The sequence below is a fragment of the Poeciliopsis prolifica genome, unplaced genomic scaffold (genome assembly GCF_027474105.1).
Source record: "Poeciliopsis prolifica strain line A6 unplaced genomic scaffold, Auburn_PproV2 SCAFFOLD115, whole genome shotgun sequence".
Lineage (NCBI taxonomy): Eukaryota > Metazoa > Chordata > Actinopteri > Cyprinodontiformes > Poeciliidae > Poeciliopsis > Poeciliopsis prolifica.
Window position 1 is genome coordinate 615,623 of NW_026562490.1, and position 18,248 is coordinate 633,870.

The window sequence follows — 18,248 nt, forward strand, 5'->3', positions numbered from 1 at the left end:
GAGAACTTGAGGACAATGTTTTATAAACCACTCCTTTAGTCCAAGTGAAACAGATTCAGATATCATCAAACTGGTGCATGAAAGAAAGCTGAGCAAACAACTCCATTATATTAAGGCTCTATAAATCCCAACTGGGCGTGGATCACTTCACCTGCCTTTGCGCCCTGATGCATCATTACTTTGGAACAAAATAAATCTAGACTTGTCAGTCCAAATGATCCTTTTTATGTCTACTTTGTCCAATCCAGTTTTACCTTAGCTACATCTTATTATGACACCCTATTGGATGATAACTTTCTGGCATGGCAGTGTACATTTAAATCGTTCTCTCAAATTTTAGATCCTGTTTCTTCTTGTAGACAGTGTCCATTTCCGGGAAGTCCATGGATTTCAGCAAAACGATGGAAAGCGACATACAGTGGTCACTTCACCAGAGTCCTGGTGCCCTAATGATGCCCAAATGTAGAGAACATTTGTTGTATCAGTAAATGATAACTATGATAACTAAGATGATCACAAACTCTTCAGCAGATGGAATCCTTCATCAGGCAAGTATGGGCCAAGAGTCCGACATGAAGACTACAGAAACTGTTGAAAAGATGACATGCTGCACCATGGTAAGCATGCTCCTGTCCAAAATATTTTATGGAATTGTAAAGTTTCTCGGCTTAAACACTTCTTATCCATGTTGTGTTATGAATAAAATATCACCTCTTGAAATTCAAAATGTTCTTCAATTTTGAAGAACGCCCCAACTTTTCTGGAATTTGAATTGTTTTGAAGCTGCTCTCTTATTTGACAGGAATTACTGTAGACATCTCTGAACTTGACTTACAGCCTTGGAAGCAGTGAGCAATGACAACCTGCAGAAGGTTCAAGTAGAAGATGCTTAATCATAGCCTGAGCAGGTTTGAAGCCAACAGCACCCATCAGAGGCCTGACCAAGGTCTGCGACAGCAGGGAACCTAAGTCTGATTTGTGCTCAGGAGCCTCAACATTTCAACACCATCCTGACGACAGCAGTGATAACGGCTGGTGTCGTCAGTGATCAGTATGTTGGAAAGAAAAACCTGACTTTGTGCTCTTCTTTTAGATGGACTCAATAATGAAAATGAGAGAAGGACATGAAAATCTATTATGACTGATTCACAATAGCAACAAACCTCCAGCTGACTTAAGATTCTCCATAACATTTAAACCTTTTATTCATCCCTTCAAGTAATAACTGAAATGACTTCCTGAAACAACAAAAATGAAAATACAATTTAAAGTAAGAAAGATCAATATTTTGAAAAGTTTAATTTGAAGCCAAAGAGTCACAAAAACAAGTTGAACAACAATAACACGAGGAAGCAACCCCAAATAAGAGCAAAAAGCTTTGGAAAATTAAAACACCAAGATACAGCGTTAATTTTGTCTATGATGGAAATCTCTTAGACCCAGCGGATGACACCAGAGGAAGAGCTGGACTCCTCATGACGAGAAGTATGCAGAGGTCCCAGAAGACTTTGTTTTCAGGGTTAACTCTTAAAAAAAAAAAAAAAAAAAGATTAATGAATGGATATGTTTCAATAAAGTTTTTCAAAAATCCTAACATATGTTTAATTTAAAAGTATTACTACAGTGAAGAATAAACGTAGCAAAGGAAAGACTAACAACTGCTCAATTTGCAAATGTTCAGCAGTTTTACCTCTTTGGATAATATTTGATGATAAAGAGTAGGCTGAGATGCCATCCTCTCTGTTGCTGAAGTACTTGGGATCCAGACCAGCAGAGGTTTCACTGCCCACAAAAGGAAACTCCAGCTTTAAAAAGATAACAGTCAAACATCTGGTTTCCTCTAGGAGACTTAAGTCTTATCCACATGGAAACCAACATTGGTCACTTTCTGTAAATGATGAAATGTGTGTCCAAACAATATAGGATGCAAGGCCACTGAAAACTGGCAACGGTAATAAAATAAAAATAAAACCATAACATGACTTTATTCTGGTAAAATTAAGACTTATTCTCAGAATATTCTGTTTTTCTTGTATTCTTTCGACTTTGTTCTTGTAATGTTAAGATCTTGCAATCTTGTTTTTATTTTTTCTTAGATGGCCCTAATCCTAAGAAAAATTAGGATTTTTTTTAGGATTAAGAAAATCCTAAGAAAAATATGATTCTGACTCTGAACAGCAATTTGGTCCTGAGATGAAAATATAAAGTTATGCTTATAAGTTTGCATAACATGACAGAAGCTTATTATTGGTTGAGTGAAAAGTTTTTTGAGCTGAACTCACAGCTGTCTGTTGAGTGTCAGCCGAACTCTGTGATCTGCAGGAGTGACGTCTGATGAGACAGCAGGTTTACCAGGTTGAGGGTGAAACTGCACCTGGAAGTAAGTACATCACACACACACACACACACACACACACACACACACACACACACACACACACACACACACACACACACACACACACACACACACACACACACACACACACACACACACACAAAGTTGTGTATTAAAGACACAGTATTGATGAAGGTTCAAAATGAAAAGAGCTTGCTGGTTTAGAGTTAAGATGTTAATCATAAAAAGTTGAAAAGCTATGAGGAAAACTCTTGTACCTTGAGTCCCGTTAGTGTGGATAATCCTGGAGACGTGTCCATAGGTTCAGCAGGCAGTGACTTTTTGGATAGTTGAACTTCATTTAACTGCTTATTAAGCCAGTTTATAACTGCAAAAGCAGGAAGAAGAAGTGGCATTGAAAAGAATTCATCATATCATTGTTTAGCGTTGAGCAGAGTGTAGGCCTTTGACTGGAAGCTATGCTTCACTGAAAAGGTCAGTGTTCAACTGTGGCTCTTGCTTCAGGTAAAACATTTCTTTTTCAATAATCTGTACAAACACTAATGTTATACAGAAGACATATAACTGAGCAGAGGACATGAGTGGCAAACTGCAGGGGAAGGAAGCCCAGAGTTGGGAATGTTAGGAGACAGAGGCTGGGAGGCTCAGCATGTAGCCTCATCCCAACAACACCTCTACATGTTCCTGCTAATGTTTCCCCTCCAGATAACTGGATGGAGTAGCAAAAGCTGCCAGTCCTCCAGGGGCAAAATAAAGCTGCATCCAGATGCAGCACTAAGCTGGAGCTCACATCCTTCTGTCCCTGTGGCAAAGCAGAGCGCCAGCTCCTGGATCTGTGGCACCTCAAGGAGCAGAAACTCTATAGGGTCGCACGTAGTAGTGGAGACTACTGCTAACCATCTGTCAGTGCAGCACTTGGTTACCATGGAGAATCCCCTGCGGATTAAGCACCAGGAGAGGACAGGTGCTATTTGAACTCCTCACATCTGCTGAGCATAATTTCCAACATCTGAAGAAAATTATTACTTTATTTAGGGCTGGACAATAAATCAATAATGTCGGTAGAGGAAACGTTTACCAAAACCGCCAGCCTGTGTATAATATCAATACATGAATTTGAGATGCATTCCTGGGTTCCTAAGATAAACTATAATTCATTTTGTTAAATAAGGGATAAAAGACCCTGCAGCGGGTTCCTTACCATTTTCATTTGTTTTTAAAACTTCTTTGCTTTTGTTTAGCTTTTGTACTGTCATTTCCAACTGCTCCTTCAGTTCTTTGACCTGTAATATACAAATACAATATTTTTCACATTGATCGTTTACAAAACAAGATTTTTAAAATATTCTCTAAATAAGCCAGGCTTCTAAAAGTGTTGTGTTAGTCATCATGTGGCAACCATTTTATCATCCTCTATTGTGTCTATATAGTTTAGCTAGGCCAGTATTTAAGTGCACTAATGTTCATCTCAGGAGGTCAGCTTGTCTTATGTTTGAGAGTTTTATCAGTTATGATTCTGAGTTTAGTGGACTGAGTTGATCTCTTTTAATGGCATGCCAGTTTAAGTGTTTGTTTTGTCAATAATTTTCAGATTTTTGGGGTAAATAAAAACCCACTTTTTGAATTTACACAACTTTTTTTGAATGGGTACAACTCAACAAGATTTTCCCTATTTTAATTTATCTTTAGTCATGAACTGCAAGTGTGAGTTTGGAAGGCCTCCTTGGCACCACCATAACAATTTGCTCTTACCAAAACATTATCATAAATGACCCACATTGATGGTAGCTAGCTACTGGACAGTAGCCACAGTTGCCCCAGGGCAGTCTGACAGCTCCTGTCTACTCACTGTTCAATATATAGGTGCCAAAAATGATCTCAAAATAGTCATTTTGCGACATTTTTGATTCTTTAAAGTTATTTTTGTTTCCATACAATGAGAAGGAGACAATAATAATTGCTATGCCCCAAATTAAAGACTTATAAAAACGTACATGGTGAAAATAAGCTTGAGGAAAATAAAATTAACAACCACATGAAAGCTCTGTAAAAACACAACATATCAGACATACCTCCTCTTCCTTACTGAGGAGCTGCCTCTGAGCACTCTGCAGATCCTTGTCAACACTTTCAAGTTTAGCTTGCGTCTCTCGAAGAACCTTTTCCTGTGACACAGTCACAGTATTTTTGACCTTTACTTTTCCAACAAGACCTCGAACCTCTCCTTGCAGTTTCTGGATTATCCCATTAGCCTAAAACAATACAAAATTTACATTGGACACTGGAACAAATAACAATCAGTCTAAAGCCTGGTAAAAAAAAACAACAACAAAAAAAAACAGCTCCTTATTCTATGCTTTGCTTTGTCCGGAGGGTCTAAACCCTCAGCTATTGAGAAATGATTGCTTGACAAAGGTATGGACCCTGACATTTTCAATGTTATCCAGTTGCTAACATTTGCCCCCGACATATTTAATGTATGATATCCAGTTCTAAGGCTGTTGTAAACTAATATTTTTGTAATCGAGTATTCTATTAATTATTATTAAGATTAATAGTCATTTTAAGGGTGCTTATTGGTCCCCCAAAAACGACAAAAAACACAGACTTTATTATCAGTCAATAAAATCCTCTGAGGCCAAAGTTGAAAATGGGATGTTATGCTAATAACACTTAGCTTTCATCAATAGCTAAGTACGAGTGTACTACGAGTGTAGGCGGAAATGAGAGCGCTGTGCTATGTAAATAATGATCCAGCCAGAACATGGTGCGCTAAATAATAAAACATCATTTAATGAAGCTTCGAGGCAGATGAATTTTTCTCGAGGAATTTTAATAATCAAGTTACTCAAATCATTTGAGGAATCGTTACAGCCCTAGCAAGTTCAATGTCATAAAATTTACCGGAAATTGCCTGCATCATGACATGATGTAAAGCTCAAAAAGTTGATTTTACATAATACTGCACTTTTAATAAGAAAATGAATAACAATCAACTTAACATATTGGAGTCAGTCTTCCACTTGGTGTTAGACTGTACATGCACTCATACAAGGATGATAACCCTATTTATCCATTTGATAACAGAGAATTAGTATATTAAAATAAATCTTTCGATATCAACATTAGTTTTTCCCACCAGAAATACCCCCCCCCCAAAAAAAAAAGACCTAAGAGGAAACAAAAAACCTTGTCTGTGTTCTAGTAACCCATGCTATCACTGATAATTTGATACGTCTTAGATGACACATTTTGTTCAAGGGGTAACATGACAGTAGTGAGCTTTTACAAACCTTTAGCAGCTCTTCTGACAGCGATTTCACTGTTGCTTCAAGTTTTCTCAACTGAACTTCCTTATTTTCTGCACTTTCCTCCACTGATTCCTACAACATAGATTAAAAAGTTAAAATATATAAATTCTGATAATATAAAATGCGAGTAAACACATGAGAAAGTGATGAATTTCATCTTTATTCAGTGGTTGACATAGGAAATCAATGCATCAGAGCTCTGATAAGGACACCCTATAGAGTTTAATAACTGGATGATATGATATATTCTCTTAGTTCTCTTCAGAAAAGGCCAGGGTTCATAGAGAAACACTGTTTGTTTAACAATTCAATAAAGAAATACAACATGAAGACCAGACCAGGGCAAAAGCAAATCTACACATTTCAGTTCTTGAATATAAATGGAAATCTATTATGCAAGTGAAAAAATGAAAACAACACTAAAATAAAAGGTGCTTAGAGAACCAAAATATTTCTTATGACCAGTTGACCTACAGACATGACTGTGGAAGCAATAGGGAAGAACTAGCTCCAACCTTCTGCTGCTGAGTGGCCTCCAACACTTCCTTGGTGCGGTACATCACCATCTCCTTATCTTTGACCTCCTGCTCCAGAACAGCCACTCTGACCTGCAGCTGGCTCACTACATGCTCCTTTTCATGGACCTCTGTGTCAAGAGTGCTGTTCTCCCTCCTGAGAATCAGGACCTGTTGCTTTAAACGCTGGCATTCCTGCACACATAAACAAAAAACAGCTTTACAAAACATCACTTCAACCAATGTATGAGTCAATGAATGTCATGGAGAGTTTTCTACTTTCAAAGAGGAGCGCGTTCTTTACTTATGAAAGTTACAAAATATTCTCAGATTTGACTTCATACAAAAATTCAAATATAAATGTTAATTTTGTGATAGAAAAACAGTTTCACTCCTCACTCCTTCACCAATCAATCAGATTATCCACAGCAGCTGTTTTTGATTGTTAATCACAGCAGGAGGCTGACCTGATGAGGAGGAGCATCTAAGCAAAAATAAATAATACATCTACCATTAGCATAACCTTGGATCAATAACATTAATAATTTAGCAAATGTTAAATTAATATAATTCTGAACAGGCTCTGACTGCTTATTCCCCTTCAGCAGTAATAAGAGATGACCCCTAAGACAAGGTTGACTCTGCGTGGTCCGGTGGGTTGTACTGACACAGTTTGCGCTTTTAAAAGTTTTTTTCTGTGATTTCAGAAACTGATGGACTGACAGAAACAACAAACTCCACATTCCCATCACACACACACTGTTGCCCCGCTGTCCAGCCATGACGTTTGCTGCGCTCCTCCTGAGTAATGTCGTGCTACGACCACAAGAAGGCTAAAAAACGCTGATATCATTGCCTTGCAACGGTCTTTCTTTGGCCTCTCTGTCTACTAGCGGAAGCTTGTGTTTACCTGCATACAAACGCACCTGATTTAACGCGTATGAGCATCGGCGACACAGAGTGTGACCTGGAATTACTTAAAAAGGCTAATAAAATCAGCAAAATTAACTGTGAACACTATATGTCGCGATCTTCTTGTGAGGGCAGGTGGAGTTTGCCACCTGCTCACACAAGGGGTATCATCAGAAAACATTGCAAAGGATCTATACTGAAAATCTATACTGAAAATACTATACTGAAATACTATACAAGAAACATCCAGTTATAAAACATTGCACTCACACAGCAGAAAGCTACTTTAAGACAACAGCCAGACAATGCAACCCATGACTGGGTTTAAACATGTGAAGTGTAAAAGCAGCAGGCCACAGCTCCATCACCTACCTCTTCTGACCCGGAAAGTTTGATTTTTAGGTCTCGGATGATGGACTCATTCTTGTACCTCCTCTCAGTCTGCTCCCTGCAGGAAGTCTCCAACTCAGTCACTCTGCTTTGGAGCTGCTGTGAGCTCTTCCTATGAGCAGCCTCCAGCTCCTGACGCAGTTGCTCTGTCTCATGTTGAAATCTGCTCTGCAACTAAATAACAGAACAAAGACAAACATCATTCGATTTTATCTCAAACTGTAGCAGAACAGGCAAAGCAATAAAGGGCTTGACTCTTTCAGCTTCAAATGTTAACATTTTTTTAATAAAACCTCAAAGTGCCTGAAAACGCTCAAAAATGCCTAAAAAGGCTGCAGAAACTCCAACTGTTTCTCCAGTTTGAGTTTCTCTTCAGTGGCTCCCTTTTATATCAAGAAAAGGGCACCTTCTTCAGTGAGATTGAATATTCTTAGAGTGTGAATGGTCAATGTTCTAAGTTTACAGGGGCCTTGTGACTCCTGAAGTATGAGCCCAAACACCTGAAAGTCTTCCTCTTCATCCTTCCATTCTTTAACCAGTCCCAGTTGTGAGACAGACCAGGTGGGAGCAAGACTCATTTTTTCTCTCTGGTGCAACAGATTACTCTGCAGGGATACAACACCTGGCCCAACAAGGCCAGTCTCTGAGAATGTTAAGTGTTTTAGGAGGACATCTGCAGACCTTACTAATCTGTTAGTAAGGTCAACACAGGATTTGGCTAAAGATGTTGGAATGTCGTTGAGTAGGGAAGACATCAATATAAAATTGAAAACCAAACCTCTTTCTAGGATGTTTGCGGAAAGGGCAGTTAGAAGTGAGTCCCTGGATAGATGAATGATGACAGCAATATGGATATTATGTCTTCTTAAATTGTCTTGTATCATTCAGAGGGTAACCTGTCGCTTCCAGGTGATTTTTTAGCTTTAAGTAACTTGACATCTCTTTATATGTTATCGGGGCTGTCAGTCTCCTATTTTGTTCAAATCCAACTGTAGAGTTAAGAAAATTAAGAAATGTTTTTTTTCAGTATCTTTTGAGGAAGGTTTTGGTACTTTCAAGAGGTATCTTTTACAACTTCTTGATTAAACTCAAAATGATTTGCAGAGGGGTTACTAATCTGGTATTTGCTGCTTGCTGCTTTTGGAGTTGCCTTGCCAGCAATCTGTTTGCTTTAGCTCCCTGATCATAACAGTCTTGTTTTAAATATCAGAATTTTTTTCTGGAGCTCCCCTTTCAGAAGGTTGTTTATTTCTTTTTAAATATTTTTAATTTTTAACCCATAATATTCAAACAACCCATGAATATCATGGGTTGTTTAAAGGCTAATAAAATCAGCAAAATTAACTGTGAACACTATATGTCGCGATCTTCTTGTGAGGGCAGGTGGAGTTTGTCACCTGCCTTCATATCATGGGTTGTTTGACATCCTATCTCGAGAATTTAAAATTTTCCCACCAAATTGAGATATAACAATCTTTTTCTCTTATAGTGTTTTGAGGCTATAGCTATCTTTAATCTTTATTAAGGACAGTGCACATTAATGGACAGTCAACACTACTGTATAGACTGTAAATGAGCCAGATTATAGCATAATTGCTAATTTCCATCTGTAGTCCTAGACAAGGAGACCCAAACAATAAAAAGACATTCTAAACATACAATCAAGAATTAACAGACATTTAACAAATATTCACAAGAAACACAGTAAAAAGTTAGTTAAAATGATGACATGTCTGGGAAGTTTTAATAAACAGTTTTAGGTGTTTTTTAAAAACACTATCAGTTTCCCTCTGATCACTGCTTTACATGCATCCCATAAGACTATTGGACTCATTCCTTCATTGCCATTTTTTTTGCATATTGTTTAATTTCTTTTTTATTATTATTTGTTCTTTTATTTATTTCTTGTTCAGAATCGCAATGTTTAATTTCCAAACTGTGTCTTTCCTCCTACTATTTAAGTTTAATTTTACCTGGATAGAAAAGTAATCTGAGGATTTTACACTTAATTACTTTACACTTGTTGATAATCACATTATCAATTCTTGAATGCACGTTATGTGTCATTGAATAATGTTGTGAATCATTGGAGAATGTGTTTTGCTGAGACATGGCTGGATGGTATTTATGTCTCCAATGTCTCTCTGCCAGGCTTCCTAACTATATTGCCACTCACTTTAAAAGGAGTGGTAATAGAACAGGAGGCAGATAAGCAGTGCACGTAAACAACTGATGTTGGTCCAGGACCTGTTGCAATGAAAATAAATATTTGCTGCCCAGATAATAAACTGTCAGCTTTAAGTTTTTCTCCCTATATTTACCAAAGCCACCATTGTTATTTTGGCAGCTGTTACAGAAGCCTTGTGCCTGCCTACCTCCAGCTGTTGTGGCTTTCCAGAGCTCAGCTTACCAGTCCTTTGCTGATCTTAGGTGTTGAATTTTAAATTCTTCACTTGAGAATAAGAAACTGAGTCCTACCTCTAAAATTTTCTCTCTCTCTAACTGCAGCTCCTCAGAATGACGGGTAGAAAGCGAGCTGGTCTTATTCGTCCACTCTGACCGCAGTTTCTCCAGCTCTTTAGTCTTTTCAGACAGAGTCTAGAAGAGAACACACATCCATTGGTAAATATTTTTGGCTCTACTTTTAAAGGGATAAAAGGCTAAAAAGCAATAATTTGACACATTCTACACATAACAGTTTCAGTGTACTTTATAGTGTAACTCCAAAAATTAAACTATCATAAAACACCTGTTGTCACTCATTTCAGAAAGTAAAACTTATATAATGTAGATTCATTACACATGAAGAGAACTAATCTCATGCCTTGTTTCTTGTAATTTTGATGATTAGGGCTTTCAAAATTCAGTTATGCAATTAGAATATTGCATGAGATCAATACAGTCAAGACTTTTTTTAATCCATGAATTCCATGTTATGCATGAGTGTACTTGACCACAATGCTGGAGACACAGTGAAAATAATAATGTAAATCAATATTAAGAATGGTCAAAACCGACAAAGATATGTGTATTATTTTGTTGGTGGCAGGCTAGAGGACATGCTCAGAGCTGTGAGAAAACTTTGCATAGGATCTATTCTGAAAATCTATGTACAGCCAAAAGCTGAAAATGGCACATCCAAAGAAACATCCAGTTATAAAACATTGCACTCGCACAGCAGAAAGCTATTTCAAGACAACAGCCAGACAATGCAACCCATGACTGGGTTTTTAAACATGTGAAGAGTAAAAGCAGCAGGCCACAGCTCCATCACCTACCTCTTCTGACCCGGAACAGTCACCTTGGAGTTCTATCTATCAATACTTAATGCTTATTTAAAAACTCAACTGGCGTGCCAAAAGAGAGATGGTGCATATTTCTCAAGATACTGAAACCACAAACAGGACAGTTGACTTTCTCTGTGTCCTTTTTGTTTACGCTAACCCTAACCTTAACCCCTAACCCCACCAAGAAGATCTTTTAAATCTCCTAATTAAAGTGATCTTGTTGGATCAGACAGACCACAATGACCATAGGACGGGACCGGGTCAAGTGAGACTATTTTAGACCCAATATAAACTCTAAATTACACAAAGACTTATCAACAAGCATCTAAATCAAAACAAGCACTGACTAAGACTGATCTTCAGTTGAAGTAGTAACTTTACAGATTTCCCATGGTAAATATGATGAAGATTCTAGATTGTGTCAGTAAAATGTATGTATACACAGATTTTTATGTTTGTAAGGTCAAACTCATTCACTCACCTGCTGAGTATAACTCAGCTGCCTAGACAGATCATCTTCAGTCTCCTTGAGCTTCCTGTCTAAAGCCTGCTTTTCTGCCTGAAATATTGAGAAAACAAGACTCATCAGTACTATTGTATCACATTAATGTCTTCTCTGCGAAGTGTTCATTCATTTCCAAGTGACAAGTTCTATATTAGGGTTAAACATTCTCATAAGATGGTGTGGATTGGCATATTTAGATGGAATAAAAATCAATATCAGCCCAAGATATGACCAAAGCAGTGTATATCTTACTCTTTTGGACATAAATTCATTTTTTCGGTATTTAGAACAAAGACTTTCTCTGTAACCAGAGGTAAGCAAAGACAAAATAGATCACAAAATATTTGTAACAAATCATTTTTTTCAAAGTCAAAATCTTTCCCCATATCCTTCATAGGTCTATAGCTCTTGAGGAAAAAATGATAATCCACTACACACTGTGTTCCAAATTATTATGCCAGTGATATTTTCTCAGATTTTCATAAATGGTCAATGCAAATGATGGTCAGTATAATTTTGAAGTTATGAACTATTACAGTATAAATCAAATTAAATGGGGAAAAAGCTCCCCATGAGAACAGTATTCTTTCAAAAATAAAAAACTCAAAATGCACTGTTCCAAATGATGATGCACAGCAGATTTTCTAAACAATTTATATTCTGAAAATTGTGGTCATTAAGTGGTCACATGTACTAAAATAAAAAGCTATTTCAATCAAAAACATCTTAACAGACCAAGTTACATGTTAACATAGGACCCCTTCTTTGATATCACCTGCATAAGTCTTACATCCATTGAACTTGTGAGCTTGTGGTAAGTTTCTGGATGAATTTCTTTGCAGGATGTCAGAAAACCTTCCCAGAGCTGCTGTTTTGATATGAACTGCATTCCACCCTCAGATCTTCTGCTTGAAGATACTCCAAAGGTTCTCAATAGGGTCGAGGTCAGAGGAGGATGGTGACCACACCATGAGTTTCTCCCCTTTTATGTCCATAGCAGCCAATGACACAGTGGTATTTCTTGCAGCATGAGATGGTGCATTGTCATGCATGAAGATGATTTTGCTACCAGAACATAACGTTCTGGTTTGGCCCATCTGTCTGTAGTTGTAGGAGACCTTAATGTTCCTTAACAGCAGAGTTTAATGATTATCTGGAAGTCCTCTCAGTTCTGTTTTGATGTCACTTTTTAAAGTCACCCCACAGAATGTTGCTTTGCACACTAAGTTCAACACATTAATAGCCTTTATGTGCTCTAGTTTAAAACAATGCTAGACTCAGATGCCTGACAGTTTTCAGATGCCTGACAGATTTCAGATGCCTAACAGTTTTCAGTACCAAATAGTTTAAAAGAGCTAACCTGTATGGAAATGTTTAAATTGATCAGCTGTTGTAATGTACATGTGGTTCTATGTATTCATTTTATGTGCCTTAAACAGGCCCCACAAACCTCTGTAAACTAAGATGGCACACTGAATTTCTGAATGCAATTTCAGAGAAGAATCTGGCATCATCACACCATCTACAGTGCTGTCAGTTTTCACATCTTGTTTCCATCAGTAACAGCAGAAATGTAAAGTTGACAACATGACCCAGCCCGGATCCCACTGCAGAGTTCTGTGACACAGAAAAGTGAAACAATAGGGTGTGAGCTAACCTTCAAAGACGCCAAACAGGCTGCCAAATATTCTTTCACTTCTTTGTTTGAGCCTTGAATAAGCCGCAGGGATAAGTGGTTCAGGTGTTTGAAAGGATTTGTCTCTACTACGCTGAAGGTGGCACAGCCCTCGACCATTGTAGACTGGCATGTCAAATGAAGGAGAAATCTGTGAACATACATCAGAAAATAATGGATAAGTAATAGTGATGATTGATATTGAAAATATCATCAAAGGTGATAAAATTTTGCGGCCACATTTAGAAAGAGTAAAAAAGTAAATAATGTGGAATTCCATTGAAACCAAGCCAAAGTCGGCTTGGTTTCAATGGAAACCAAGCCTTAACCACAAAAATCAACAAAATCGCAAAACAAGCTTCAGACAACATTCTAGGTTCACCGTCTATGTCGAATCAAGACAGACACGCACATATACATTTAAACACACTTTTTTTTTACACAACATTCAGAGTCATTATGAAATTCGAAGCTCTATTAGAAGAAATAAAGCTTTGAAATATTTCAAATAAATATGAATCAACATAATATACAGGTTTCCTTTCTTAAATGAGTGACAAAAATATTTATTATTTTTACAATTACATTATATTTGTATTATTTGATTGTATTTTATGGTGAAAAGCATTTGCTCATACCTGGGATTGTCCAAGTCTTGCTCCAAGTTACACAGGTTAAGCAGGTCAATAAACTTCTGAGGAAATGATGCAAAGTCTATCAACAGGCCCTGCTGCACTTTCAAACTACTCAAACACACAAAAAGCAAAAAAAAAATTAAATAATAATAATAAATCTGATTTCAATTTTAAATACTATCTGATATTCTTTAGCAAACACAAACCTTTGGAAGTCTTCTTCTGATATAGGAAGGGTGAAAAGAAAATATGGGTCTGCATCATCAGTTAACTTTACTAGAAGATCCTAATATTTGACAAAAGAGAAATAGATTAATTAATACAACAATTAAACAGATGAAGTGATGTTTAAATGTTGCTTAGGCATACTGTCCATCTTTGTGTGCTGCACTTCCACAATACATTATTGGAACAGTTCATGAAAAGTTCCACTCACCCTTCTGTGAACTGGAGTAGTTGACAGCTCAATAGTGACACGGACATTTGCTTTCCTGTAAAATTAAACCAAAGTACGCAGTTATCGTTAACCTGGCTTTGCTTGGCTCTAAAGCCAAGTTAAAGAAAAGTAAACTAATTTGATTAAAGTTGTAGATGCATCAAATTGCAGTCATCATCACTATATTATTTCCAGCAATATTTAAGTGATGTACACCAAACCTTCAGCATCCAATAGCATAATTGACCCCCTGATTGTATTTTCAATGTCCATCATATGTGAGACAGAAGGCTCAAATCATGGCAATAGTTGCACTATTGTGGCACTTCCGGTGATAGCTACTGTAAAGTGCTATGGGCTGCCGCGACCTCATAGGCCCAGTCCCAAAGCCCCTCTGTGAAATGTGGGTTCAGTCAAGTGTACATAAGGGTTTTAGTGAGCAGGTGCATGCAAAAATGTGAGATTTGGGACAGTACGCCTCTGTGTCGTAACTTCGACATCCAAAATGGCGGGGCTGGTTACTGTTTAGGCATTTGTGTTGTTAAAAATACAACTACAAAACAAATTTTATATGTACAGTAAAGATATTTTTGCTTTCCTAAGTCATTGTTGGAGATATGTGTTTGACTTGCTGAATACAAAAACTTCTATGTAATCACACATGTTCAATAGAGTGAAACAAAAATTATTTCAATACTTTTGAAAACTGATTTTATTCTGTTTTACTACAGAAAGCTTGCTCAGTGAACTTTCCAAGATGGCAAAAAAATATGCATTAAAATGTACTAATATTCAATTTAACAGTCTGTGATTTGACTAGAGACATGAGGTTTTTTTAATCATATTTATGCAGCTAAAAGTTAGTTTTGTTTAAAGTGGAGCTAATGTGCTAAAAAGATCACGTTAAGGACAAACATACGACATGTATAAAATAATAAAAAATGCCTGGTGCTACATTTGAAAAATAAAAAGACTAATGGAACTAAAATGTCTGCAATGGACTGGCAACCTGTCCAGGGTGTACTCCGCTTCTTGCCCGAAATGTCTTCCAGGCAATAGGAACCAGCAACCCTCTCAAGGAAAGGGATGAACAGTTAAATTATGATGTATTTACATTTAAATATTATGATATATTTAATCCTCTGGCTTTATTCACAAATACTGCTTTTTAAAAATCACCTTCATTTTTAAAGTGATATCTTATTTAAGAGAGTGCTTAAACATTGCAATATAACAAAAGCCCAATCTCTATTCCAAAATGTTAATATCTTAATTTAAAATTTGACTTGCATTGGTGACATTACGTTTTACTTTCCTCACAGTTGGATTGTGACTATTCTTTTTTATTTCTGTTCAGTTTATCATATCAAGTTTTTTATTACTAATGTGTGCCTTGTCATTTTGTTTGACTTTTCTATAAATACTGGACAAAACAACAAAACATTGCCATAAATCCACCTTTTAACTCAAAAAGTCACGTGGAACAATGGTAATGCACGTCTCCGAAGTCCATCAAATTGAGGGCTTTGCATAAGGAAGGAAATAGAACCCAAAATAGGTGGGGCGAAGAGCGGATGTGGACAATGTGGCACACACTACACACTCAAACTCTTCAACATGATCTTGCATGTGAAATACACAAGGCGGAGGCTGAGAGTGCGAGTATTTGGATAGGGCCATACTGGCATCTGTCAAGGGCTGCTGCGGCTCTTCCGGTGACAGCTGCCTTAGGTGCCACGGTACTACTGGCACCTGGCTACTGGCACGGCAGGCCACTGGCTGCCTGTAGCTTAATAACGGTAACTTTATTAATTATTTTTACAGCAGCTTCTGTCAGATTGAATATAAATTAACTTATTAAAAAAAAATAAAAAAAAAACACCGGTGGATCTGGCAAAGGGACATGGGGAAGATGTTCTTTTGCGTCTCCTCTTACGTAATTGTGTTCCATCACAATAAGCACATACGCCCTGGTCTATTTTGGATACAGTCACAAATGTCATTTTAAAATTTCTAATATATACACATTTAAAAAGCTGTAATATTTACGGTCATAGAAAGGTCATGCAGTTCATCGACCATGACACTTTAATACAGACATTGTGGTGTAAGGCTGGGCTGGATGAAGACAAGGTGTTCAGCTAAGAAGAATATATGGAGGTCTAAGTTTCTTGTCGTCATAGAAATCATGCTTACAATATTTGCAAGTTTTGTCAGCAACAATTTATCTTGAGTTTGTGCTGTGCCCTGATAACATGTCTGCTCTAACAGTGGGCCCTGGTAGCACTGGGAGAGGGAGTGAACATTAACATGGTGGATTTCTGACAGTGAGAATTAGAAAAGCTTTTATGATTCTCTTCTTAAAGACAAATATTAGAGGCAATTATGTTGACTAGAAAGCGCCAATTTTTTATTTATTTGTTTATTTAAAAAGGTTAGATCAGTATTGTGTTGTTTTTGCAGTATGACTACCAGATTTCTTGATTTAGTTAGGTATTAAATTGTACTGGTATTGTGTGTTAAGCTGAGTCTTAACATGAACTGTGGAGAAAATGAACAGAAAACTGAGTTCATCAGACTGCGACAGGCATTGTATCAGAAGAGCAGCAATAAAGATGCTTGATGGAGGAAAGCATGAGAACGTAACATGTCCTGTGAATAATAACATTTCTGTAGATCATCCTATTTCACACTTCTGAAGGGTTGCTGTCTCTTCAAAACAAGCTGACCTGGAAGAATGCTAGACATAGCACAGGAGCCGCAGTTTGCAGGCTTCTACGAATCTCAGCCTATTCTAGAGAATATATAACCAGTGTGGAATAATCCAATTTAACTGCCTGTAGGTATATTACGGATCAGATATACACCGGTTCCAAATGAGCTCAGCGGAGTTAGCTTACCTTTCCTCGCAGTCCTTATGCTTCACATGAACCTGTAAGACTTTGTTGAACAGTTCCTCCATGATGATGATGTTCAAACGAGAAATCTACTGAAGAGGCCGAGTACAAAAGACTGCTTGTTGCCAAGAGCTTTGCCGCCTTCAGCCGCCAACTCTTCTTCCCAGTCCTTGTTTTCTTGAGGGATGCCGATGTTGACTTACCGTGTATACCGCCACCTCCCGTACCGGAGTGAGTAGGACAGAGATTGAAAAATTTATTCTAGAATACGAGCCCGTTCTGACACGAAATGTCATTTCCTTCCCCACATTCTGAAGCTAGGACTTCATTTTCTAAATTACAAAATTTGTCTTTTGTTGTAACCTAATATTTTGAATAATACATAATAAGATGCCCAACATGCTCACAATCACAAAGTAATGTGACAGGGCGGTTTTCTGGACTGTCATAAACTTTATTTAACTTTATATGTTTCAATCTTAATCTGGATAGCACTAACTGCTTTCCACCCCCACTAGCACAAATGGAAATATATTTATGTATACTCCGATAACAAATTTAGAAGTGATTTCACAAAAATTTGATCGAATACCCTTTCTAGCACATCAAAGCAAATGTACCTCTTCTCTTCAGCTGAGTGTCTCCTATTAATAACAGTACTGTGTTATGTGAAATTATTTTATTGGCCAATAGACAGACTCAATATATAGTTTACTTTGTGATTTTTTACATTTCTTTGGATGATTTTGGGATGATGGTCCTACCAAAAACATCTATAATCAATTGCTGATTATATTAAGGTCTGCATTTGTACCCAAATTATATCGTGCTGCAATTTTCATTAAATTACTCATATATTTTTAACTCTGTTTAATGTTTTTCTTCATGTATTACTCAAGATTTATGAAGTTTATGGTGAACGTAATAAGCTATTTGACACAGAAGGGAAAACTGAAAAAAAAATAAAAGTATAACTCAGCCCCAGTCTGAGGGAAACTGACACTCATCTACAGTTTATTCCATTTCCTAATAGCTGGACCAACAGTTGTTGCTTCCTCATGAAGCTGCCTGTCTGTTGTTCTGTAACCATACAATTAAAATTACAGAACTCCCCATTCTAAGAATGAAAATGTAATATATGTTAAGCAGTGTGTCATGCTTAAATATAATAATTAACAGTATTGAGTCACTCACACTAATGACATTTTCTGGGATTTAATATGTCACCTTTTTAGAGATTGTTTGACATGTTTTTCTACATGCCCTCATGGAAAAAATAGTATATTTAAGTATATTTTAAATCTACTGTATTTTTCTGAAGTACAT

At 37.1% G+C, this 18,248-nt stretch overlaps 1 protein-coding gene across 1 annotated transcript; it reads right to left on the reverse strand.

The window, feature by feature from the left end:
- Window positions 1-1,284: 1,284 nt before the first annotated feature.
- Window positions 1,285-17,100, reverse strand: sass6 (SAS-6 centriolar assembly protein). Its single transcript, XM_055024091.1, has 16 exons — window positions 16,926-17,100; window positions 14,026-14,080; window positions 13,796-13,875; window positions 13,593-13,697; window positions 12,937-13,105; window positions 11,256-11,333; window positions 9,966-10,085; window positions 7,470-7,661; window positions 6,186-6,380; window positions 5,653-5,742; window positions 4,432-4,611; window positions 3,561-3,642; window positions 2,617-2,726; window positions 2,283-2,374; window positions 1,691-1,782; window positions 1,285-1,526 (listed from the first exon to the last, which is right to left on the reverse strand). The coding sequence occupies exons 1-16, from the start codon at window positions 16,985-16,987 to the stop codon at window positions 1,474-1,476; spliced, it is 1,755 nt and encodes a 584-aa protein (XP_054880066.1). The 5' UTR covers window positions 16,988-17,100; the 3' UTR covers window positions 1,285-1,473.
- Window positions 17,101-18,248: the final 1,148 nt, after the last annotated feature.